The sequence below is a fragment of the Bison bison genome, unplaced genomic scaffold (genome assembly GCF_000754665.1).
Source record: "Bison bison bison isolate TAMUID 2011002044 unplaced genomic scaffold, Bison_UMD1.0 scf7180017864485, whole genome shotgun sequence".
Taxonomy (NCBI): Eukaryota; Metazoa; Chordata; class Mammalia; order Artiodactyla; family Bovidae; genus Bison; species Bison bison.
Genome location: NW_011495045.1, coordinates 5,476,569 through 5,501,244, shown reverse-complemented (window position 1 = coordinate 5,501,244; position 24,676 = coordinate 5,476,569). Strand labels below are relative to the sequence as shown.

Genomic DNA, 24,676 nt, shown 5'->3' with positions numbered 1-24,676 from the left:
GGGTGCGGCGGGGCCTGCCACCGGCTGGGGGGCCGCCGGCGGAGATGGAGACGATTCGCTCTACCCCATCGCGGTGTTAATCGACGAGCTCCGCAATGAGGACGTGCAGGTATTGGAGTCGCGCCCGGCAGCGGACGCGGGCTTGGCTGAGCGCGTGGTAGGGAAGGGGGCCAGCCGGCCCCTGTTGTGGGGGAGGCCCGGGGATAGAAAGCCGGGACCCTGAGCTGAAACTTGACGGGGAGGAGGGGAGGGACCCATGAGGGGTTCTGGTGGCTCGACCCGGCGGCCCCGGTGCCTGCCCCGCACGCCTTATTCTGACCCGCTGAGGCGGCGGCCCGGCGTCCCACCTGGTCCTGGGTGCTCGTGGGGGAACCGGCTTGCCGCCCGGGAGCCCTTTCTGGGCCGGGCGGTGAGGACGCCGGGGCCGGCGGCGCCCGTAGCGGGGCGAGCGGGAGGCGGGCGGCGCGGGGCCGCGAGGGGCTGCAGGACGCCGAGGCGCCCTCTGAAATGCAGGGGAATGACTGCCTTCCTCGCGGCCTGCTGGAAACTGGCCCGGCTTGAATGGAGGGGTGGCTAAACTAACCTAAAGGAGGCGGGATGTCATCTCTGATTGAACTTTTCTTTGAAAAGCCTGGGGTGGTACTCAACCATCTCACCTGCTTGACCACTGCTACATTTCTCTTTTTAAAATTGTCTCGCTTTTCCGGATATTGTATTTTCTTTCATTTCTTTAATGGGCCCGTCAGAGGATTTCTCCTGAGAAATAGCTAAAGAAGGCGTGTTCCCTTGTTTTTGAGGTTCCTCATAGAATAAAGTGTAAATTAAAGGTTTTTTTTTTTCCTTCTTATCAGTATGCCATTACCTCACCTATTTGCAGCTACTCTCTTTTGGTCTAAATCACAACTGCTTCTTTACTTCATTCTTCTTTCTACTTTTTTTTTTAAAGCTCCGTCTCAATAGTATTAAGAAATTATCAACAATTGCTCTAGCACTCGGAGTAGAAAGGACACGAACTGAACTGCTGCCATTCCTTACAGGTATGTGACTCTTTGAGGAAAGGCCTGGGCATTTCTGTTTTCCAGTGGCTTTCAAAACTTGGATTGTTGTTTTGTATTTGTTGCCCATAGTATTAGTACTAAACTGAGCCTGTTGTTTCTACTGTGAAGAAACAGGGCAAAGCATATATTGTAATGTTGTGGCCGGACATATTCAGATATTAATTATTTAGCTAATAGAAAAGTAATTGATGTGCGATTATGAATTTCTAGTTCCTTCTATAAAACAAATCCATGAAGACACTTGATTGAGAAGGAGGAAAAGGCTGTTAGGATGGCGACAGATTGTCTAGTTACATATGGAGTGTCTTCCTAGTTTTGTGTGAGTGTCCAGCTTTGGGCCACTATCCTTGTTGATGAGTACTGGGTTCTTGTCATTTCCAGATACAATTTATGATGAAGATGAGGTACTGTTAGCTCTTGCTGAGCAGCTGGGAAATTTCACTGGCCTGGTGGGAGGTCCTGACTTTGCCCACTGTTTGCTGGTGAGTATATTCTGCCTGCTGTCCTTCTAGAACTTTTGCGGTATAAGTAATACATTGTGTGGTGATAGGACAGTGCAGCATTTTTTTATGAAGATCTTTTTATGGATAGTCACAGGAGAACAAATTGAGAGAACAAATAATGTAGGCATTTTGGACTCAACCTTTCTTATTTTTTCTGGTTGTGAATGTGGGAACTTTCTCTTTTCTAACTTGTTACCTTAGCAGTTAGGAGAAAAAGGGCTGGATTGTTTCTGTTCATGATTTTTTTCCCTCTTATAGTGGAAATCTTAATTCTCATCTAACAATGCTGTGGCTTTGGGAATGTTTATTAGTTTTGTCTTTAATTGTAAGTGTAACTTTTGATTCTGACTTCCTTTGTGAATTTCATGAATTCAGTTTAATTCAGTTGAAATTTACCGAGAACCTTCTATATCAGTCACTGAAGTTACAATGTTCATGTTAAAGATGAGCATTGGGAGGGTAATAAGGCCTCTGTCCTTTTGTGTCAACAAGTAATTACTATGTGGTGTTAGATGGAAAAATTTGAAGCACATAAAAGAGAAAGGGATTAACCCAGGGTGATCAGGAAGATGTCCTTGGGAGAGAATGTCTGAACTAGGGTGTGAAAGATGACTAGGAATTTGACAGCTGCACAGGATGATGGGGTTGTATGCTTCAAGGCTTCAATATTGGCTGTATTATATTGCTGACTCTCATGACTTCTGTCTTTACCTCTGACCTTTCCATGGAGCTCCAGATATAGATATATGTAGAAAGATATAAATATCTGTGTTATGTATATCTGCTATGATTTTTCTACTTGGGTGTCAAACAGGCATCTCAAATTTAGTATGTCTGAAACAGAACGCAGTTTTTTCCCCAAAATGTATCCTAATTAGTTGTCCCATTGCAGTAAATCGCATCACCATCTACCCAGTTAGTTGGACAGCCAAAGCCTGGAAGATATTCTTGAATCCGTTTCCCCTCACTTCCCACATCTAATCCGTCAATCACTCCTGTAGATTCTGCATGTATTCCAAATCAGTTCTCTTTCTTCCGTCTCTACTACCGCTTAGCTCATCTTTCCACTGGTCCTTCTAGACCACTGGTCTTTCCTCTAGATTATTGCAGTAATCTAGTTGCTTTCCACTCACACCTTCTGCCCTACCACTCTAGTTGACTCTTCACCCAGAGATGGATCACTCCCTGCCATGGTTCTTAGAAAATTCATAATTTCTACCTTAGTTTGTACCTTAGTTTATAAAATTTGCCCCTATGAGCTTATCTCGTATCATGTTCCCTCTTAATAACCTCATTCCATTCACAATAGTCTTTATTCTGTTCTTTGAATACACCAAGCTTATTGCCCTGGATAGTCCCTATAATAACATGTGTTTTTGAGCTTCCTATGACTGGCTCCTTATCATTTAGATGCCAGCTTTAATGCATCTCAGCAATGCCTTCCCTGACCTCTCAACCTGAAATTCCTTCCCCAATCATCCTTCACCACATCAGCCTTGTTTTAACCCCCTCTTTGGCTGCACCACACAGCTTGTGGGATCTTAGTTCCCCAACCAGGGGTTGAACCCTGGTCCTCAGCAGTGAAAGCACAGAGTCCTTACCATCGGGCTGCCACGGAATTTCCCCTGTTCTCTTTACAGAGAGTTATTGTCCTGATGAGTTGTTATCTTCCTCCATTAGAATATAAAATTGTATTCAATGTCCTGTGATAAAACGATAACGGAAAAGAATGTATATGTGTAACTGAATCAATTTGCTGTACAGCAGAAATTAACATAACATTGTAAGACCACGGTACTTGAATAAAGTAAATCTTTAAAAAATTAAGAAGAAAAGTCAAAAGACACCCCCCCCAAAAGTAAACTAGCGCAAAGAAATCATGGCCTTATTTCTTCCCTCTCCTCAGTGCTAGAATATAAAAGTAATTATCATTTTAAAAGAAAGAGTTTAGGAGCCTTGGAAGTGTGAAACTGGTTGATTGCAAGAGTATAAAGTGTTGGTGCTAGAGTAGGCAGAAGTGGTGGTCCCAGGGCTGTAGGAAAAGGTCATGGAGAAATAGGCCACGTTTCAATCAAGAGACAGGAACCTGCTCTTCTGTAGTGGTGATAGAGATTATCAATGATACTGCATGAGAGGAGGTCAGAGAAGGCAGTGGACAGATCGTGAAAGGCCTTTACTTTTAAGAAAACAGTATCTTTTCAGAGGGCTTCTGAAATTTCCCTTAGGAAAGCTGAGTACCTTGTGTCAAATAATTTTTGAAATGTATTATGTAGACACCCTTGTTTCCTTTGACTCATAATTCTATTTCACTCTCCTGGTCAGTTCTACATGTGGCTTTTGTCTTTAACATTGGCACTTAACGGTGTATCCTGAATTTGTCCAGACCGAGTGCAAACCCAGAAGAGCAGCAGTAGAGAGAATCAGCCCTCTGCACTTTTCCCTGGGCTGTGCTGCACTCGCTCACTGACCCTAGTCAGGGCCAACCCCTTTGGTCTCCTGTTTCTAAAGCTGCAGGCAAGGTTTCCTACTGTCTCTGTACCTTTCACTTAATTGTTCTTTCATAAAGTCCCACTCTATGTCTGGCTCATGGAAAAATTCTGGATGCATTCTGAGAAAAGTAGTTTTGCACTCAGCCTTTAATAGTTTGGAAAAGGCAGTGGTGTGGAGTGAACTGACAGAGGTAGCTTCCACCTCCAGGAACGGTAGAATGATACTCTGGGCACCGTGGCCTCAGTGTCCTGATGCGGGGTCCTCATGTAATTGTGGTGCCCAGAGGTGGTCATGTTTCTGCACTCACTCTTGTACTTCTTGAGGAAGTACACATGGTTCTGTCGACTTTGGCTATACAGCTTTTAAGTCGAGTGATTCAGCTCACAGTGATATTAATACTGTGTCAGGTCTCTTCCACCGTGTCATTCGTAGACACCATCTGGGAATCGCCATCTGGGACATGAAATCTTGGCTGTCCTACAGAAATCGTGTCTTCAGGTTGGACACAGCATATGCCATCACTGTGTGAACTGAAAGTAACCATTTGGTGTGATGTAGCTAACATTCTGGTTACTTGTCCCACCTCCCTCCAGTCACTTTAAAAGGTGATAATCTGTATCTAACCTGGTTGAGTAAGTTTTCTCACTGGTTTTCCATTTTGGTTTGTGCAGCCTCCTCTGGAAAGCCTGGCAACTGTGGAAGAGACTGTGGTTCGAGACAAGGCTGTGGAGTCCCTGAGGCAGATCTCGCAGGAGCACACACCAGTGGCCCTGGAGGCTCACTTCGTACCTCTGGTGAAGCGCTTAGCAAGTGGGGATTGGTTCACCTCTCGCACATCCGCATGTGGTTTGTTCAGCGTTTGCTATCCCAGGGCTTCCGTTGCTGTCAAAGGAGAAATTAGACAGTAAGATATGGTATTTTTTAGTTATTTGGGGTTATTGGGAGCTCACAGCTGACAGGATACACAGTACCCTGTTACCAGTGAGTGGCTGGTATCAGGGTAGTCAGATTGATGACAGCAGTTACCAGTGTCCAAGTGCACATACCAGTGGGTTGCCTTTGTTACTTCTATGAGTAGAAGTCTAATGCCTGATGTTTGTAGGAGAAAACCTCTGAAATTCCTGTGTGTGTTGGGGGATGCTTACTCAGTGACATGTAACAGGAAATACCTTCATTATTTTATCTGTTGCAGGTACTTCCGTTCCTTGTGCTCAGATGACACACCAATGGTACGCCGTGCTGCTGCTTCCAAATTGGGTGAATTTGCAAAAGTTTTGGAATTAGACAGTGTGAAAAGTGAAATCGTTCCTTTATTCACCAATCTAGCTTCAGATGAACAGGTAGGTTAACTCTTAGTAATTAAAGCACACAAATATGTTCTTACATTTGAAGAATTTCTTCGGATGTTTTGGTTCTCATGTTAGGATCATTTTTTTTTTTTCAGAATTATTACTTAATTCTGGCCTGGCTAAAGTTTAAGATTACCCATCCCAGTGTCCTTATAATTCTTTCTTAGCCAAACCGTAATTTTCTTTTCCATTTAGCAGCTGTTGAAGGGGAGTTGAGGAATTGGGAGCCATAATTAGGAAGGAAGACCAAAGCCACATTAAAGAGTAACTGTACCTTTGGGTACTGCAGGCTGAATTATTGTGGGACAGTAATGTTTCCTGGAATTTTTGGCTTTCAGATAACAAGCATAGCATGTATTGGGAAAGCTTTTTGACCCTCTGCATCCTCTGTATGAGTGTATAGGATAACTTTGCATGAGGGCAGTTATAAATCCAAGGATCTCCATCTCATCAGTGTAGAAATTAGCAGTAATAATGGGTTTCCCTGGTGACTCAGTGGTAAAGAATCCATCTGCCAATGCAGGAGACGCGGGTTCAGTCCTTGGTTTGGGAAGATCCTCTGGAGAAGGAAATGGCAACCCACTCCAGTGTTCATTCTTGCCTGGGAAATCTCATGGGAGAGGAGACTGGCAGGCTGCAGTCCACGGGGTCACAAAAGAGTCAGACACAACTTAGCGACTAAATAACAACAAAAAGCAATAATGATACACTAGTAAGCACCCAAATGAATCTTTTTCAGCCTGTTTTAAGTGGTTTACATATGTGAAGTAATTCAGCCCTTACAACAGCCCCATGAGGTCATTACTTACATTTTACGTATTCGGAAACAGGCACAGGAAATTGGAGTAAATTGCTCATGGTTGCATAGTGAGCAGTGTTGGAGTGCGGACTTGAGTCTAGGCAGCTTAGCTCCAGAGTTGTGACCTTCACTGCTAAGCTGTAGTGCTCTTCTGTATGGTGCTTTGGAGAATCAGCCCCCAGAGTTCCTGGACTCTAGAGGAACAATTTACCTAGTTTCTGCCCTCGGATCACTGTATGTGTACAGGATCCAGAGCAGCAGATACATACCTTGAGTCTCATGTTCAGATTCTAGATCTGAAGATGATAAATCTTTGAAAATAATTTTTAAAATTAATTAAAATAATATATACAAAGTAGTACAAAGTGAATATGCATCTTAAGTATTACAAGGCATGTTATCCTGTAACTTTCATCTATGAAAGGAGACAGAACTTTGTTAGCCATCATCCAGGAAGCCCAGCATGATTCTGCCTCCCAAACAAACACCCCTCCCAGTTCCTACTCCCTACCCCCTTAAGACTGTAACGCTCTATCTTGATTTTTGGGGTAACCCCCTCCTTATTTTTCTTTGCATTTTTACTGTTCATAAAGTATGGTTTAAAACAACACTGTTCAACAGAAATACAATGTAAGCTACCTGTTAATTTTAAGTTTCACAGTAGCCATAGTTTACAAAGTGAAAAGCAGGTGAAATTGATTTCAATACTGTATTTTTTTAACCCAGTATATCCAGAGGAACTACCATTAGAGTGTGTGGTGCTAGTTACATTCCAGGTACTCAGAAGTAGGTAGTAAGTAGGATAATGGTTGTCACATTGGAGAGCACAGGTTTAGAATCCTCATTTGAGATTTTGTTGATTACATTTCCCATGGTATAACTCAGTGTTTTCTTTTGTCCTGCAAAATTGGTAGTTGAATCTAGAGTGGAGATTTGTGAATTTTTTCTGTAAAGGGCCCGATAGTAAGTGTTTTAGCCTTTGTGGACCGGACAGTCTCTGTTTTAACTACAGAGCTCTGCTGTTGGGTGTCACACACTGCAGTGTGCAAACTAACGGGCATGGTGCTGTTCCAGGAAAATGTTATTTACAGAAACTAGCTGCTTTCCGTATTTGGCCAGTATTTGCCTCGGCCCTGATCCAGAGGCTTAATGAGAGCTGGTTTGATATTTTGGGGGCAGTAAGATCACTTTGTTAGCTGGAGGCTGCTTTTCATCAAGAGGCATGTCTGGTTGTGGTATTAACAGCGATGGAGGCTGAAAGAATTATTTGTTTAGTTGTAACGTGTGTGTATGTTCACTGTGACCACTGATAGAATTGCTGCTCCTTTCTTAGTCATTCGTTGAGAAAGTATTTATTGAGACCCTTCTGTGAATCAGGCACTGTTCTTCATGCTGGCTTTCAGTGTTAAATGAGGGACCATGCTGTCACGCAGTTTATATTTTAATGAAAGAAGGCACAATAAACAGATAAACAAAATATTAGGGATCAAAATGATGTTTTTTGACCACCACTTCCCTGGTGGTTGGGAACCTGCCTTGTAATTCAGGGGACATAGATTTGATCCTTGGTCAAGGAACTAAGATCCAGCATGCTTGGATCAGCTGTGAAGCAGCTAAGCCTTCATGCCACAACTGCTAAGCCCTTGTGCTCCGACTAGAGAGTTGGTGCGCTGTATCAAAAGATCCTACGTGCTGCAGCTAAGACCCCATTGCAGCCAATAAATGTAAAAACGGATGGAAATCGGGTAGGGTAACATAGTGGTGGGGCGTGATGATGGGCATTCTTTTAGACTGGTTAGTCAGAGAAGGGCCATGAAGAGGTGGCATAAACTGAAACTTGAACAAAAAAATGCCAGCCACGCCCTTTCCTAGTGTGTCAGAGCTCTAGGAAAAGAGAATTCCGAGAGGAGAGGACATTTAGTATATATAAAGATCCTGTGGTTGGAACATAGTGGGTGAAAAGGACTCTGATAGGAATTTGGATAAGATAATCAGGGCCCAGATTGTGGGGGTCCTTTAAGCAGGGTGTTGAGTTTGGGTTTTCTTTTCTAGGTGTAATGAGAACACACCAAGATTTTAATCAGGGATGTAATTTGATGTCATTTAAAATTTTAAAAGATTGTTCTGGGTTCTAGGTGGGAAACTAAATTGTAAGGTGGAGGGTGAGAATAGGAACAAGACGAGTTAGGAGACTTTCACAATAATCCTGACAAGAGACAGTGGTGAACTAGGGTGGCATGGTGAAGATGGAAAGACTCTGGTGATCGGTTTGGAGGCAGTCAGTAGAACTGTGATTGAATTGGGAGAAGGGAAGAGGCATCAAGATTTCTTGATTTTACTTGAGAAACTGGGTGGATACTGCTGTCACTGCTAAGATGGAGAAGATTCCAGGAGGAGTAGCAGATACAGGGAAGAAAATCAGGAGTTCTGGGAGAAAAGTAGTTGATTAATTGAGAAAGTATTGATGGGTATGTATTTACATCGGTGATAGTAGCTCCTTGATTCAGCATAGTTTCTGGAATCTGAAAATAGCTGTATGACCACTACCAAAGATACAGTTCTGCCTTTTTTAGCCTGTTCATTTAGATAGAGTAGTGAGTGTCTTGGGCGTGTAGTAGGTTATTGCTGATCTGTAATTTTTTAAATTTATGACATTTGGAAAGTTGGAGGCACTGTTGCCTCTTGTGTGCGTGCGTGTGCACGGATGCACACGTGTAGGTATGTTACATACTCTTACAGTTTTTGACGTTTCATCTGGGGGCTCAGATGTTTATGTATTTTCACTTCCTACTAATATATTTATGATTCCCCAATCTGTAGTCTCAATTCCTAATTTTTCACTGATCTATCTATTTGTATATTACTACTTTTACAAAGGATATATAGATACTAGGCTGATACTTGGCAGTTTACATTTGGGAAGTTGAATTCATTAATCCCTTAACTTTCTAATTTTTTCTGCTGGGTTTTCTAGGGTTGGCTATCTCAGAAGTTATTCTGTCCTTGATCATCAGCATTTAAATTTAATGTTTTTTAAAAATTACTTAAAAATTTTGTTTTTCTGTGTATTTTTCCGAGTCATTATCTCATGCCTAAACTCGGATTATTGCCATCCTAAACTGAGTGTTTTGAAAACTGAGATTCCTAAGTAACTCCCTTACCCGTACCCCCTTTCTCTTCCTCTGTTCTGATCTTCTATAAACAACTGGTACAAGCATGGTTTTCATTTTTATTGCTCAGCTTCTTAGAGTGAGGATTTAGAGACATCATTAAAATGTTCTTTTTTCACATAATCTTTACGTTTTTATTTCATTTTCCTTACGAAAAATTCTGTATTCTAACCAACGTCGTTAACTTTGCTATTCACTCAGAGAACAGTCATTTTTGCCTTTATGGCTTTGACATGCCTGCCATTTCAGGTAAAGGGAACAGCTATTTCAAGACATAAAGACATGAACTGCTTATAATGTGGTTTTTTTTTTTAAGGACACCCAAGCACTACCGCAGCCACACACTGCCTCATGGCTTTCAGAAAATACTGTCTGACTAACATAAAGGAATTTTGTTCATTAGGATTCAGTGCGCCTGCTAGCTGTGGAAGCCTGCGTCAGTATCGCCCAGTTACTGTCTCAGGAGGACATTGAGGCTCTGGTGATGCCTACACTTCGACAAGCAGCAGAAGATAAATCTTGGCGAGTTCGCTATATGGTAGCTGACAAATTTTCAGAGGTAAAATTAGTGCACTGACATTTTTTAAGTACTAAAAGGAAGAAACCCCCCCAAAACCCACAGATTTGCTGTCATAACCAAAAGTTTCTGAATTGGAAGTGCTTGAGGCAAAAATATACATAGACCTTCCTAGACTCATGATGAGGTTATGTCCTGAGAAACCCATTGCAGTTGAAAGTGCATGTAATGGACCTAACCTGCTGAACAGCATAGCTTAGCCTTGCCTACTTTAAACTTTTAAAGAACACTTACATTAGCCTGCAGTTAGGCAGAATACTCTAACAGAAAACCTGTTTTATAATAAAATGTGCAATAGCTCATGTAATTTATTCACTACTGGTACTTGAAATGAAAAACAGAGCGGTTTTAAGTGTATCGGCTGTTCCCCCTTGTGATTCCATGGCTGACGGGAAGCTCTGGCCTCCCCGCTCTGCCCAGCATCACGGGGGGTGGCGCTACATAGCACTAGCCCAGGAAAGGATCAAAATTCAAAACCTGAAATTTGGTTTCTAGTCAACGTCTATTGCTTTCACAACATCCTAAAGTTGAAGAATCCTAAGTTGCACGATCATAAGTTGGGGACTGTCTATACTTGACGATTGTACTGTGCTTGTTAAGTTATTTTGATTAGAGTACATTAAAACCTGTACAAATTCTTTTATAGCTCCAGAAAGCTGTGGGTCCAAAAATCACCCTAAATGACCTCATCCCCGCCTTTCAGAACCTACTCAAAGACTGTGAAGCTGAAGTCCGAGCAGCTGCTGCCCATAAAGTAAAAGGTTAAGGTGTCAGTTTATGTTGTAACTAGATCACTTTGGTGCATTTTTTTATGTCAGTGAATTTTATAATATTTTTTGTCTTAGATTATGTTTTCAGATAAATAGAGATGATTTTAATGTGTTAAAATGTTAACATTGTCACACAAAGCTACTCCCTTATATATTTAAAACCAAATAGCTTCTGTTTAAAAAAAAAAAAAATTCCAATCCAGATTGGATTGGTGTGGTACACAGTGGCATATAGATTGACCAAAAAGTGCATTTAAAAGTAGCCATTTTTCTTCCTTGGAACTTATTTGCTTAAACATATGATTTGATTTAACTTGAAACTTGATAAATCTGGTTAAATTTCTTCATTTGGTTCCTTGTAAATGGCTCCTTCATTTGGTTCCTATGTAAATGACAACATAAGCATTTTTTTTTTCTTTCTCTTTATATATTTTAGAACTTTGTGAGAACTTGCCTATGGAAGGTAGAGAGACCATAATTATGAATCAAATTCTGCCCTATATAAAGGTAAACCTAACTTTAGTTTATTTTTTGTTTCACTTTAGTTTATTTTTGTGAAGGTAACCCTGACCTCAGTTTTTGTTTGTATTACCTTAAAGCTCTTTGGATTTAAACGTGGACCAGGGATGAATGGGACAGGTATATTAATGTGTGACACTGGTATTTATTACTTATTACTATTTTGTAAGTACAAAATGCTCTCTTTTGCATAGGTTTATTTTATCTGACAGATGGTCTGAGGAAACTTTATCGACTAATCAGTATTGAAAGAGTAATGTCTTTTAAAATTCCTTGGGAAATCATATGGAAGTTTCTGTTGTCTTTCAAAAAAACTAAAGGCTTTTAATTTTGACTTTATTCTAGGAATTAGTATCTGATACAAATCAACATGTCAAGTCAGCTCTAGCTTCTGTAATTATGGGGTTGTCTACCATTTTGGGCAAAGAGAATACCATTGAACATCTTCTACCTCTCTTTTTAGCTCAGTTAAAGGATGAGGTGAGTCTGGCTATAAATTTTGTTGTCTTTTGATAGTCGGTGATTTGGTTTGGTTTTTGTTTGGGATGTCACTGAAAAAGTAACTTATTTTAAACCATTTATGGTATTTGGGCATGGAGTTACAAGTTCCCGAGAAAATGGGCCACTGATACAGATGTAAAAATGTCTGTCCATCTTCTCTGCCTAATTCCTGATTATATTCATTGTTTTTTTCTTCTCTTTAAACTTAATGGATCTTTATTTGAAAAGTCTCATTAAAATTTAGATATAGTATTATAAAAATTACCCTTTTTGCCAGGCGTGATCATCAATGCTTTGCATGTGTTATTATTATGTGTAATTTTCACAGCAATCTTATTTTTGGGGGTCGGTTTTAACTATTACTCCCATTTTACAGATGAAGAAGGTGAGGCACAGAGGTAAAATAACCTACCTGAAGTCTCAGCTGTGGTCCATATGGGATTTGAATACATGTAATTTGATTTCATAGCTTATGTGCTCTTTACATTTCTATAGACTTTTCATTGAGAGTTTTAAGTCAACTAAATTATGCACTTTGAATTATTTGTGTACTCAGTATTAAGTATTTCTTCCAAGACAATAGTTTTTTCACCCAAGTAACTTTCTCATTTTAAAATTTATTTGCTCCTCATGGTGGTAGGAGAATATCGATCAGAGAACTTGATCTTTATATGTGCTTTTTTGGCTCTTGTGTATTTGCAGTGTCCTGAAGTTCGTTTGAATATCATCTCCAATTTGGATTGTGTAAATGAGGTGATTGGAATCCGGCAGCTCTCTCAGTCACTCCTTCCTGCCATAGTGGAGCTGGCTGAAGATGCGAAGTGGAGGGTCCGGCTGGCCATCATCGAGTATATGCCACTGCTGGCAGGCCAGCTGGTGAGTGTGGGTATTGTGTGAGCTGAAGGATAGCATCACATAGTGGAGCAGCCTCGCCAGGGCCAGCAGGAGGCCCACATGGCTTGTGTGGTTATGTTCATTTAGATGCATGAGAAAGTATGGTCTCTGTCAGTTGCCTGTAGAATGGTTTTCATTTTCATCAGTGCATTTGTATCTAACAAAAAGGTATTATAAAAACACATTTCACCTCCCCACCATCTGAAAGCAAAGCCGTAGAAGAATATATAATTTCTTGGTATATGTCACATAGATTTTGTGATACTTAATGACTCTGTGACTTAAGGAATATTTATCTGAGAAGAAAGGGGAGTATGGTTTCGAGATTTGACTTTTGCTCAGGGAAGCTTCTTTCTCTGCCTGTACTCTGAGCAAATGTCTCTGGTTACCACTTTTCTTGCATTATGGTTAAAGGGAGTTGAGGACTCCCCATATGAAAAAGGAGTGTTGAAGTTTGTAATGCTAATATTTTGGCCAGAGTTTGTATTATCACATTATCTGTTACTATTTGAGATTTATGCATAGTTTTATTGATAACAAATTAGTTAAAATTTCAGTGTTGGGTTTTATAGCCATACCCTTCCCTTTCTTTTATAGTAGGTACCCTAGTCAGTTCTGAGTTTGATGTGCCCTCATCATGGTGGTTGCACGTCACTATTAACCGTTAAAATGTAGATGAGGAGATAGACAACTGATCTCTTTTTGGGCAGGGCTGTGTTCAGTGTTTTATTTCCAGTGCCTCCCATGGTGTGGCATTAATCAGGCACCTAACATTTGTTGATTGTTGAGAGAAATGAATACTTGACTAGTTTCTGAGAAAGCGCATAATGTGTCAGTTTATAGCCAGTATTACTGCAGTTTGTTTCTCCTCTTTCACTTCTGTTCCTTTCATATCATAGCATATGAGATTTACTTTTTCTTTTCTTGGACTAGTGACTTTGTATTGTTATTTTGGTGTACTTAGTTTATGAAATGTGTCTTGTGCATGTCTGTGGGATCATGTTTTGTAAAACTTGAAGTGTCCCATTCTCCATAATAGATGCCAGAGAGAGCAGTGTTCAGGTTTCCCCGCTGTCTGAAAGTAGAGCATCCCTAAGAGCGCTTTTGCAAGCCTAAGGTGATGTAAAGCAAAGAAGCAGTTACCTTAGGACACATCCTGCTAACAGATACATGAGATACTAGAGAAAGCACAGATGCCCACAGACAGTTTGGCGCAGTGGCCCCTGATGCTGAAATGAGATGTTGAATGCAGTGCTCAGGGAAGGAGCTTGGCCGTGCCACGCTTGCTGCTGCCTGTCTAAGGGTTCGTTGGCTTGTTGCAAAACGAACACTGAATACTGTTTTCACCTTTTTTCGTTAAAGGAGAAATGCAATTTAGATTTCTTTCAGTTAGTGAAGACATGTACTCTTTTACAGCTCTTTTGTAAAAGTGAAGTGATATAAAGTGAACTTTCAAAAAGTAGAGGATACCTAATGGGGTCAAAGTCATCCTGTCGGTTTTTTCCCCCACCGTTGCTGCTGTTCAGTTGCTGAGTCGTGTCCGACTCTTTGTGGCCACAGACTGCAGCACGCCAGGCTCCTCTGTCCTCCACTGTCTCCCAGAGTTGTCCTGCCATTCCCAAGTACTGAGTGTCATCTTCTGTTCCTAAGTGTTGGCTGTCATGACTCAGAGTGGAAAGCAGCAGTGGTTAACTGGTTTGCTGAAGGTTGAAGTAACTGTCCAGAAGGGACGGTGAATTTCAGTACCGTTTCTTTTAACAAACTCTGTTCCTTGGAAACAGACACTTGGTGACTTTGCTTCATGCTTGTCTAGCAGGGGTGGCATGCATCAGTCAGAAGTGTTTTATTATACAACTTCAACATCTGTTAGTGTTATATAGTTTATTCTTTAAAAAAAATCCATAAAGACTTTTATTTCAGGTAGTCAATTTATAAAATTCCTTCAAGACTTTATGTATGGCCTGGTTTATGGACCATAGTGAGTAAATGTAAGGCTAAACCACAAGAATCAGGAAATAAAAGGTAATTAGGACTCAGAGAAATCCATGATCTGAAATGAAAAATAAGTCTTTGAGAGCAGACATGGTAATCCAAATGTATGCTAAAGCCGGTTCATAACCTATTATTATGAAGCCATTTTATTATATTTTGAAAGCACTTGTATAACATTTCTGTATTTAAAATATGTGGTCACTGGTCAGAAACTTCTTAGGTTCCAAAGAAGCTAAAGAGTATGAACATGTAGGCATCAAGAGAGAGGTGCGGGGAAAGCGTAGTTCACAGCCATCTCCCACATGATGTGAAGTCCACGGTGCTAGGTCTGTGTAAACCAGCTTGAGGAGCTTGTCTGTGGCCTGTGCTGGTATGGCCACCGTTGATGGGGAGAACTGGGATGGGTCCACCCCACCTGTAGTCTTATTCTCTCTCTGCTTTCTCCCATGGATCCCAGGGTGCTCTCTTTAATTGGGGAGGAGTCTATTTCTTGATGTCAAGTTCTTTATCCTTAAGGATTTATTAAGATATTAACAAAAAAAAAAAAAAAAAAGATATTAACCAAAAAGGGAGAATTTTGAGAATTATTAGTGTTTCTGACTGGTATTTTTCTGATGGCTGGTTTTCACAGATATTCCATAGAGATCTTTTGGCAGACTGTCCATGCTGCGTTCTTTCTGCAGCGTAGTGTCTGGTTCCAGGCCACTCTCTTCTCTCCCACTTAGCAGTCCCTGGGCCATCTCATTTACCTTTTCTTTATGATTTCTATCCAATAAAGTAGTTTTGTAGTTTGTAAATCAGACCTCATGGTATTCTTTTTTCTGGCTGGTCCATGAATTCAGCTTATTTGGAAATAAGTGACTTTTTTTAGCTTTCAGGTCAGTTTGGTGTAATATAAATAGACCTTGATTTTTCAACTTTGGAGACGTGTATTAATGGAATCTTCTGTATCCATAGGGTGTGGAATTCTTTGATGAAAAGCTGAATTCTTTATGTATGGCCTGGCTTGTGGACCATGGTAAGTAAATAAGTTAATGGGAGTCCTGTGTTTTGGCATATATCCCATTTTGTTCGTGTATTTCCTTTTCAGAAAGGAACCCTAATCTGACCATATTTTGTTTTACCAGTGTAGTGATGAAGACAGTCTTTCATTAAAGTCCAGTTAGCTTGTTCTGATAAAAAATTCGACATTTCTATCTTCTACCAGTTTTTCTATCTTAAACTTTATTTTCTTCATTGGACAATCTCTCTGTTCTATTTCTCACTCTTTCCATTATATTATTTTTTCTCTTTCATACATATACTCATTCCTTTCTGATTCAAAGGTCTTCTGTTCCACCGTCCTTTGCCATCTTTGTGTCTTCAGCCACTGTAGACTGAGTTGGATAGGGATTGGAATCAGAAGAAAGACCTGGGGGAAGAAATGGCTCGTGGGCTTCTTTGAGGTGACATAGAGAAGCAGGTGTGCAGTGGTGCAACAAAGATGTCAGGGCGTGGAAGGAAGACATCGCCTGTCCCCTAGGATAGAGAGGGCCCCGGTTTCTGGTTTGGGTGAGAGGCTCACTATCTTTTCTGTGCATTTATAGCATAACTCATTTCAGCAATCACAGAATCTTTTTCCTCTAGTGCCACATACTGTGTTAAAAAATAAAAGCTGAAACTGCTGCTTATCAAAATACACAGTTGATGTTTTATGTAAAACTATTTGATATGTTCACTTGTTAGCAGTTGACTTTTGAACAAGGTTTCAGGTCTGGATGTCTGCTTGTCTGCTGGGCAGCGATGGGTCGGAGAGGGCCTCTGTCTACCAGTGAGGTCTAGAGTCAGCCTCCTGTCCAGACCTGGCAGCTCCCGTGTGGTCTGAGATCTGTGCAGATGAGGGCCCTGAGCACTTACAATGTCCTGGGAGCTTTGGTTCCATATTTTGGTGCTTATGATGGGTATCTTGCTTCAGTTCCACAACACCTTATTATATACTTCAGCATATCTCTGAGGGTGTCTCTGAGACCCTCCTTTGGGAGTAGAGGGGATATTGTATCTGCTTCTGCAGGTAGGTGGTTTTAAGGGTCAAAACAAACAAACGAAAAGAAAAAACCCAGCTCTCCTGAGTGATTTAAAAGAATACCTCCAGTGTAAAGCACAGGACTTGGCGTAGTGGGTGTTAAATAACTGTGCTGAACTGAAGCTGAATCAGTGGACAGAAATGCTGACGTCCCGGATGAAGCATCACACATTTCAAGACGTCAGTCCTTGCCAAACTGATTTTTTTTGAAGAAAGTGAAAGTGAAGTTGCTCAGTCGTGTCCGACTCTTTGTGACTCCGTGGACTGTAGCCTACTAGGCTCCTCCGTCCATGGAATTTTCCAGGCAAGACTACTGGAGTGGGTTGCCAGTTGGATCATATGGTTAAAAAAGTGAAGAGGAGAGGTTCAAAAAATGTAAATTTCGTAAAGACATGTAAATGTAGATAATCTCATTGTTTTCAAACTAGATTGCAAAGATTTTATTTCTCTTTTTCTTGTCCTCTAAAGTTGTCTCTGTAAGGCTTCATTTTTTTTCTTCTTAGATGAAACTAAGGTTTGGTGAAATCATAGGTAAGATAGTCTTCTCTTTTTAGAAATAAAATGTTCATATTATTTCTGATAAATATTAATGTTAGTGAGTCCCAGCAGATTGGTCCATACTTTCTTTGAAAGCTAGTATTCTACACTTAATTTTGACATACTTTTAAAATCCTGATGTTCCACAAAGAATTGAATTCCTGACATCTTTTCTATATAGAATTCACCTGTCAATGCAGGTTAATTAATGCTTTCTTTTTTCTCTGATTTTTTGTCTTCCAGTTTAGGAGCAGAAGAGACCCTTGTGTCTTTTTCTGCAGCAGCATACTTAAGTGGCCTTTGCAAGCATTCTTTGAACCAATGAAGTGTCAGCTCTGAAATTGTTGGAGGTTTTGTTTTTGCATTTTAGATAACTGCCATGTAGTGATCAGTGATCTGTTAAATTTTTCGAAACTTTTTTTGCTTATTAAAGTACTAAGAGGAAATTGTGAAAAAGTACAGAGAACTAGAAGCAAGACAGTATCACTTACCCTCTTTTCCCATGCTTGGGTGGATAGTGTTGATCAGAGAGAGGAATTTAGAAGGGGAATTGATTTTTTGTAGGAGGAAGGAAAAAGTACCAAAGTTAGTAATACACCACATATAGAGTGTGTTAGAAATTCAGAGGAACATTGCACATCAGCCAGACCTTGAGGGGAGAGGGAAGAAGGAGGGAGAGAGACAAAACAAGCAGAGAGGAGAGGCAGAACCGTGGAGTGGTTTGTTTGCATTCTTTTCACAGCAGAATTGAGAGGAGCCAAGAACATAGTAGGCGTCTGGCCAAGTGGAGTTGAGTGCAGTTAAGGTCTGGGTCAAGGCCGAGCTCTCGTCTCTGGTTACTCTGGCAATGAGATCGCTTCCCTATGGCAATGGCATTAGGATGAGAAGAATCTCAAGCAAATAAAAAAACAATGAGGGGAGAAGACACAGATGGGAAGAAGTTGGTGGGGGACAGTGTGCTCAAAACAAAGACTGTGCTGGTGAAGGGAGGGAGTTTTTGTTATGAGTGGAACAGGTGACTTGAGCGTGTTCCTTCGAGAGTGCTGCTGAATATCGATGGCAGGTTGCCTCTCCCACATGCTCTGGTCAGGTTGCATGTTGGTAATAATCTAGCCCCTTGTTAAAGTGTCTGGCCTGTGCTCACCAGCGGTGGCGCCCAAGAGGCTCTGGCCTGGGAAGAAGTGGCCGTTTCCTGGCTGGGAGCCGTATGTCAGCTGTCCGGGCTCAGAGCTGTGGCCTGGGTGCCTGTCACTCCCCAGCTGTCAGCCAGGAGCCTTGGGCGCGCCTGGAGGGAGGGGTAGAAGAAGGAGTGAGTACTGACCTCTTCCCTGTTACCTAAGGCCAAATTTTGAGTGTATGGGACGTGTAAGATGAAGCGTTGCCACACCTGTCTTCGTTGGCTGCTGTATGTAGTAACTAGTTGTTGAGAAGATTGTGGCTCAGGCCTTTATTATCTAGATTTATGATGTCTTTGCTAAATGACCTTGTAGGGAATTACGAGATTAAAGCAGGCAGGTATATTCACAGAAGGCATTTGACATGTTGCCTCAACAGAAACATTTTTAAGGGGAAAAAAGGCAAGTCAGTCTCAAGTTTTTATTTGCTGTTGTGTAGACGATGACAGTGGCCTCTGAATAGCCTCCTCGCTGTCGTTCTCTCAGCTGTTCTTGCTGCTGCTGGCATAATCTTGCTAAAATACCACATTGGTCATACGGCCACATCTTTGCTTTAAAAACCCGTCATTGGTTTCCTTACAGTCTAAATTTAGCTTTCATGAAGCCCGGTCTGGCTCCACCCTAACTGTTCAAACTTACAGTCTCACAGATTACAGTTTTTTCCTTTGTGTCCTGGGTAACTTTTTTTGTCCTTTCTAGGAATTCCTCCCCTCTTCTCTCCACTTAGACACATCCTCCATAATTTTTAAGGCCCAGTGCAAGGCCTGTGTTTCCCACAGCCTTCCCAGACCTCCGTGTTCTCTGTCCTCTAAACTCCTACAGCCCTCAGGGTCTTTACTATTGCATGCTTTATTATAATGCGTCTTAGACCCCATGACTTCTCAGAATGCATTATTTTTCACTTCTCTGCTTGAGTATGTGGTCTTTGGGGGCAAGTAACTTATGCATTCTTTCTGTGACACATAGCACATAGTTGGCAGGCACTCATATTTGCTAATTAATGATGCCTGTAATGAGCTCCTTACTTCCCTTTTCCTTGGACATCTTGAAACTGTAGTCAGACCACATCAGCATATTAGAAGTCATAGCTGAGCATGCTTGCCATTGCAGTCTGACTAAATTTGGAGTGTTTACAGAGTTTTATTTTTGGCCCACCTTTGACGATGGCGTAAGGAAAAGTAAACTAGATTACGCCCGTGATGTGAGCAGCACGACAATATCTTCTTCACCTCTTCTGCAGTGTATGCCATCCGGGAAGCTGCCACCAATAACCTCATGAAACTAGTTCAGAAGTTTGGTACAGAGTGGGCACAAAATACCATCGTTCCCAAAGTGTTAGTAATGGCGAATGATCCTAATTACTTGCATAGAATGACCACTTTATTCTGCATTAATGTAAGTATTACATAGCTGTTTTGTTAAGCTCTGATGTTAAACCAGTTATTCAGGACTGTATTTCTGAATCCTGAATATGTTGTCCTCTGTTTGGACTATATTTCTTACTACTGATTAAGTTGGATATTTAGGAGATGAGAGAAAACCGTCAGTTTTTCAATTTGTGTTAAACTCTATAGTCAAGTCAGTTTTGAATTCTGGTCTAATTCTGGGATTCTGTTCTGCCTTGTATCTTTCATCACATACTCACACTAGAAACATTTTCCTGGTGGCCAGTTACTTTCTTATCTCTTTAGATTTGGGGATACTTTTTTAAAAAAAGGTGTTTTTTAATGTGCTGTCTTATTTCTTTTTCAAGGCACTGTCTGAAGCCTGTGGTCAGGAAATAACCACTAAGCAGATGCTGCCGATTGTATTGAAAATGGCAGGAGACCAAGTAGCAAATGTCCGTTTCAATGTGGCCAAATCTCTACAGAAAATTGGACCAATTCTAGATACCGAGTAAGATTTTTAATATTCTTTTTTAAAAAGTAGATTTAAATTTTCACCCCATGTAGGCAGAAATAGCTATAATTAGATTTGGTGATTTTCACATCACCTAAGATGTGGGTTAGGTTAAAGACAATAATAAAGTAATTGAACAACCAATTTTGAGGGTGTCTGCTCTTTTATATTTAAGCTCTGTACATGTGTAGACCATTGTCCAAAGGTAATTCTGCAGAGACTTAGAGAAATTATTTAGTACTTGTCAAGTTAATATTATAGGTGTTTTAAAATATTAAAAAAATTTTAAACTGTGAAAATTACGATAGAGTATAATATATATTACATACCATAAAGCATTTCTCTGGCTCAGAAGACTGCCTTTCACAAATGATGCTGTTGGATTTTAGTGCTTTGCAGGAGGAGGTTAAGCCGGTACTACAGAAGCTAGGCCAAGATGAAGACATGGATGTCAAGTATTTTGCACAGGAAGCCATAAGTGGTATGTCTGTTTCTGCCTTCCAGCTTTGGCTTGGGCTCACAGTATGTGAGTGGTGTTAAGTGGGCCAGGCGATGAGCACCTGGGCATGGGAGGGGGTGAGCTCCTGAAACACCGTCTCCTCTTTGAGTAGAACCTTCTTGGCCCACCACCAGGCAGGCCATTTTCTCAATTCCATATCTAAGGGCTGGGTAGGGAAATAATTCTTACTGGTAAGAACAGTGTTTTGTTTGGATTTGAATCAGTTTTTAAAGTTTTAACTTTGGATTAGCCTGACAGTAAGGAAGCTGACCACTGTGAGAAGCTATTAGTCTTGCACTTCGGGATCATTGTTGCTGCGCTGAATATTCGCGTACATACTTCATGTACTTTCTGTACCACTAACTTGATTTTGTTTGGAATTTTCTAGTGCTTGCACTGGCATAACGAGGAACGAGGGGAAAGACTTTACTAAATTCTTATCACAGACTTCTAGTCAATGTGTTCTTGAACTGGGTGGAGAGAAAAAAAATGGAAAACCTTCAAGACCTCATCCGAGCAAATGGCAGCAACTTACAAGAAATCAAATTTCAGTGACTTGATTCTTTCTAAAGATGAAATGGCATTGTTTTTCACTTGTCTTCCTTGTTGGGATAATTTAAACTGTTCTTATGGTTTGTGACCAATTTCTGATACTTGGCATAGTCATTTCTTGACTGTTTCCTAATGATTTATTTAGCACTGTCTGGGCTCCTGCATCGTCATTGTTTAATCAGGTCCCAGCCTGTTTAATAGTCCACCAAGCCTGGACGGGTTTTGGACCCAGACATGGAACAGAGTGACTCTTTGGATGTTTACATGTATCTGTGTGTCTCCATTCCAAAGTTAAATGTACATGGTTTAGAATAACTTATTTTATAAGCACTCCACTTGGGAGACACACTGAGATTCAACTGTAGTGAAAGCCATATTCTCCTGGATAATGATGGTCCGTGTCAGTGCCTCACGCGAAGGAGGAATGTGGATGCTCAGGGTTCATGTGTTCATCGTTTTGGTTTTTATTTGCTCGATTGTGGCTGTAATCATGTCATCCAGAAACCTGAAATGCAGATCATCTTGCTCCTAATGTGTCGTGTTGAAACCTAACTCCATTTCTGCAGCTCCCCACTGTGACTGCGTTCAAAAATACTCCTCTTTCTCCCTGCTGAGATGCTTAAAATTTAGTGCCCCTGAGTAAGCAGTGGTTCCACGGTATGATTGTAGACTGCAGTTGCATCTCTAATGAGTAAAGGAACCAGTGGGACAGCACGGAGGATTTCCTGCTCCTTACCTGGTTCTGCTTCCAGCTGTGTGGACGTTTGGTTTCTGCTATTGCACAGTAATAGCTTTCCAAACGGAAGGTTCAGTATTTGTTTGGTATGGGTGATGCTGGAATCTCATCATTTGAAATGTTATTCTACTTTTACAGTAAAACCTCATTAATTCCTCCTGGAATTGATAATGACTTAAAGCTGAAGGGTTTGCTGAAGCAAATTAATTGTATGTAAGGAAGCCTGATGTTTCTGAACTACTTAAACGCTCTTTAAAAAGCACCCTTTTCCCACTTGATATGCCTAGTTTCTAATCACTCTCATCAATTATATTAAAATACCGGCCACACCTTTATTTAGATACATTGAATTTGCTCTTTATACCTGATAGATATACACACATATTTAATGGAGGATTTAAGTATTTTTTCTTTTAAATTTATGAACAATTTTCACCTAATCAAACTTGCCTTGCACTAATGACTTTTTAATTAATGAGGTTTTATTGTAGCTTATTTTTCTCTCAGTGCATCTTGCTGAGTCTGAGTCTTGCTGTAGTCTGCTTGTTTCCATTTTGGTTTTCAAGTAGTTTCTTTCATTTATAGTCTCTTAAAGCCAGTGAGCCCTGTTGTGTTTTGTGAAGACACAGAGACTTCTAGGAAGCTTTGTACATTAAACCATTTCAGAAAACCAAGTTTGACCAAATACTTTAAAGTTTGTCTTACCTTAGAAAAGCGGAACATTTAAAATCAAAATTATCTGAGTGCATTTCAAACTGCCAAACTAGTTTATAGTAATTTTCTATTTTATTACTTCTGGGCTAAGGATTAAATATTTTCTTAGGCAAAAAAATCTTTTCTTTCCCTGAAGAAATCATTAATTATTATGCTGTAAACAATGTTTGTTTCATGGTTCTTTTTGTTTTTTTTTATTACCTGCAGTTAATGCTCATCTTCATTGAATTTCATATTTGAGAGACTGTTGTCTTGATTGAAACGAATTTACACAACCATGGCTTTCCTCTGGTTTGTGGACAGACTCTTCACTGGCCTTGTGGCCCTGCTGGGGAGCACTGTGCATTGACCTCCACCCTTAGATGTGGCAGAGGGGAGACTGTGACCCTTTCTTTCTCAGGCTTGGGGCAGGGAGCTCAGCAGGGCCCTGTGTTTTTTGGGTCACCCTGTAGGGACTTCATTGTTTCTTCTGACTTCAACAATAGGGATCCATTTTGTTATTCTTCAGAGGAACTGTTCTTTGGCCCATAACTTGTCCTTTTCTCCATGTATTAGTTTTCTTGCCTTAATTTCACAGGAATGTAAGCTCCAGGAGCTCTGTAAGGGCTGGGGTTTTTGTTTTGTCTTCTGCTGTATCTGTACCACCAGCATCTGGGTCAGTGTCTGGTGTACATAGTAGGTGCTCAATAAAAATGTGTTCAGTGAATTTCCAAAACCTGTCTTCTGTTGTGTTGTGTGTGTGGAACAAGTCAGCCAAGGTACCAGACTATTCTCATTCTCCTGTTGACACAATAAAAGAATTCCACTGCTCTTATGTGGCCCTTCCCCAGTCCCCAATCTTAGGCAGCAGTTGTATTTGGATTGTACAGCGCCTGGAATAAACGCCGCCATAGATACCCATCTTAGGCAGTTTACAGCAGTTGTTTGATTAGAAAAGTGAAGCAGAGACATGTATACAGTGTTATGCCAATAAAAGTCTTATCAGGAGTGGAATTCATCTTAGTGTTGTGGGGTTTAACTTTCACAGGTTTAAGAGACAAGATCTTGTTTCTCTGTCTATGCTGTCGTGAAGATACGAACCTGAAGTGCATTTGGTTTCGTAAGCATAAACAGGTTAATGTATGGTTTCCAGCGTGACTGTTTCCAGTCATGTTGGCGCCCTCAGGTCACAGAAATCCCGCGGCTTGGCCACTATGATTCTAGGCCCTGGGGGTCTTTGCTGGACAGCACGTCCTGAATCAACAGAGACGGCAGCCTGACCTTTGAGCGGTCTTCTCCAAGCGGCCAAGATACTGCATGGACCTCCAGGGGAATCAGACGTGTCATTCCTGACCCAGTGGTTGGGCTGTGGTAACGCTGGCTTGTTGGCAGTGTTGTTAATCGCTGGGTTGTCATGGAGTTAAAAATCTGGTTCTTCCCTGAGGAAATCACACTGGTCCCGTTGCCCTGGGGATGGCAGGGCAGAGTGGCCCAGCAAGTTGGGTGCTTGTCTCTCGCCTTTCACTTAAATTCCTCTGACGCTTGTTTTCCTTCCTGGCCTTCTGGTCTTAAAGCCTCCTTTCTAAGCACTGCCTGGTTACAGACTGGAGGGGGAAGGAGCGGTCACCTTGTTCTCTCTAGTTAACAATGAAGAGATTGTGGTCTGATGTTATGTAATTGCTTCTCTGGGATTCTCTCATACTCCTGTTTTCCGTCCAGCTCCATGCTCTTCTTTCCCGTTCACTCACATGTCTCCAGTCTTTTTTTGTACCTAGAATAGTCTTAACTATTCCCCGTTTGCCTCCATGAGCCTGCTTTTCCCAGGAAATTACATAATGTTCAGTTGAGATGGAAATCTTTCTGGAGGATGAAGAGATTTTAATTACTCATTGGGCAGAAAA

General features: G+C 41.0%; 1 protein-coding gene across 1 annotated transcript; it reads left to right on the top strand.

The window, feature by feature from the left end:
• Position 1: 1 nt before the first annotated feature.
• Positions 2 to 23,511, top strand: PPP2R1B (protein phosphatase 2, regulatory subunit A, beta; the record flags this gene model as incomplete). The annotated part of the gene is made up of 15 exons (XM_010862930.1): positions 2 to 109; positions 947 to 1,037; positions 1,440 to 1,540; positions 4,723 to 4,955; positions 5,244 to 5,391; positions 9,773 to 9,928; positions 10,593 to 10,707; positions 11,153 to 11,223; positions 11,581 to 11,715; positions 12,439 to 12,612; positions 15,580 to 15,640; positions 19,637 to 19,791; positions 20,150 to 20,292; positions 20,685 to 20,776; positions 21,183 to 23,511. Coding segments are annotated over 15 exons (1,800 nt in total), but the record flags the coding sequence as incomplete, so codon positions are not given.
• Between the last annotated feature and the right edge of the window lie 1,165 nt (positions 23,512 to 24,676).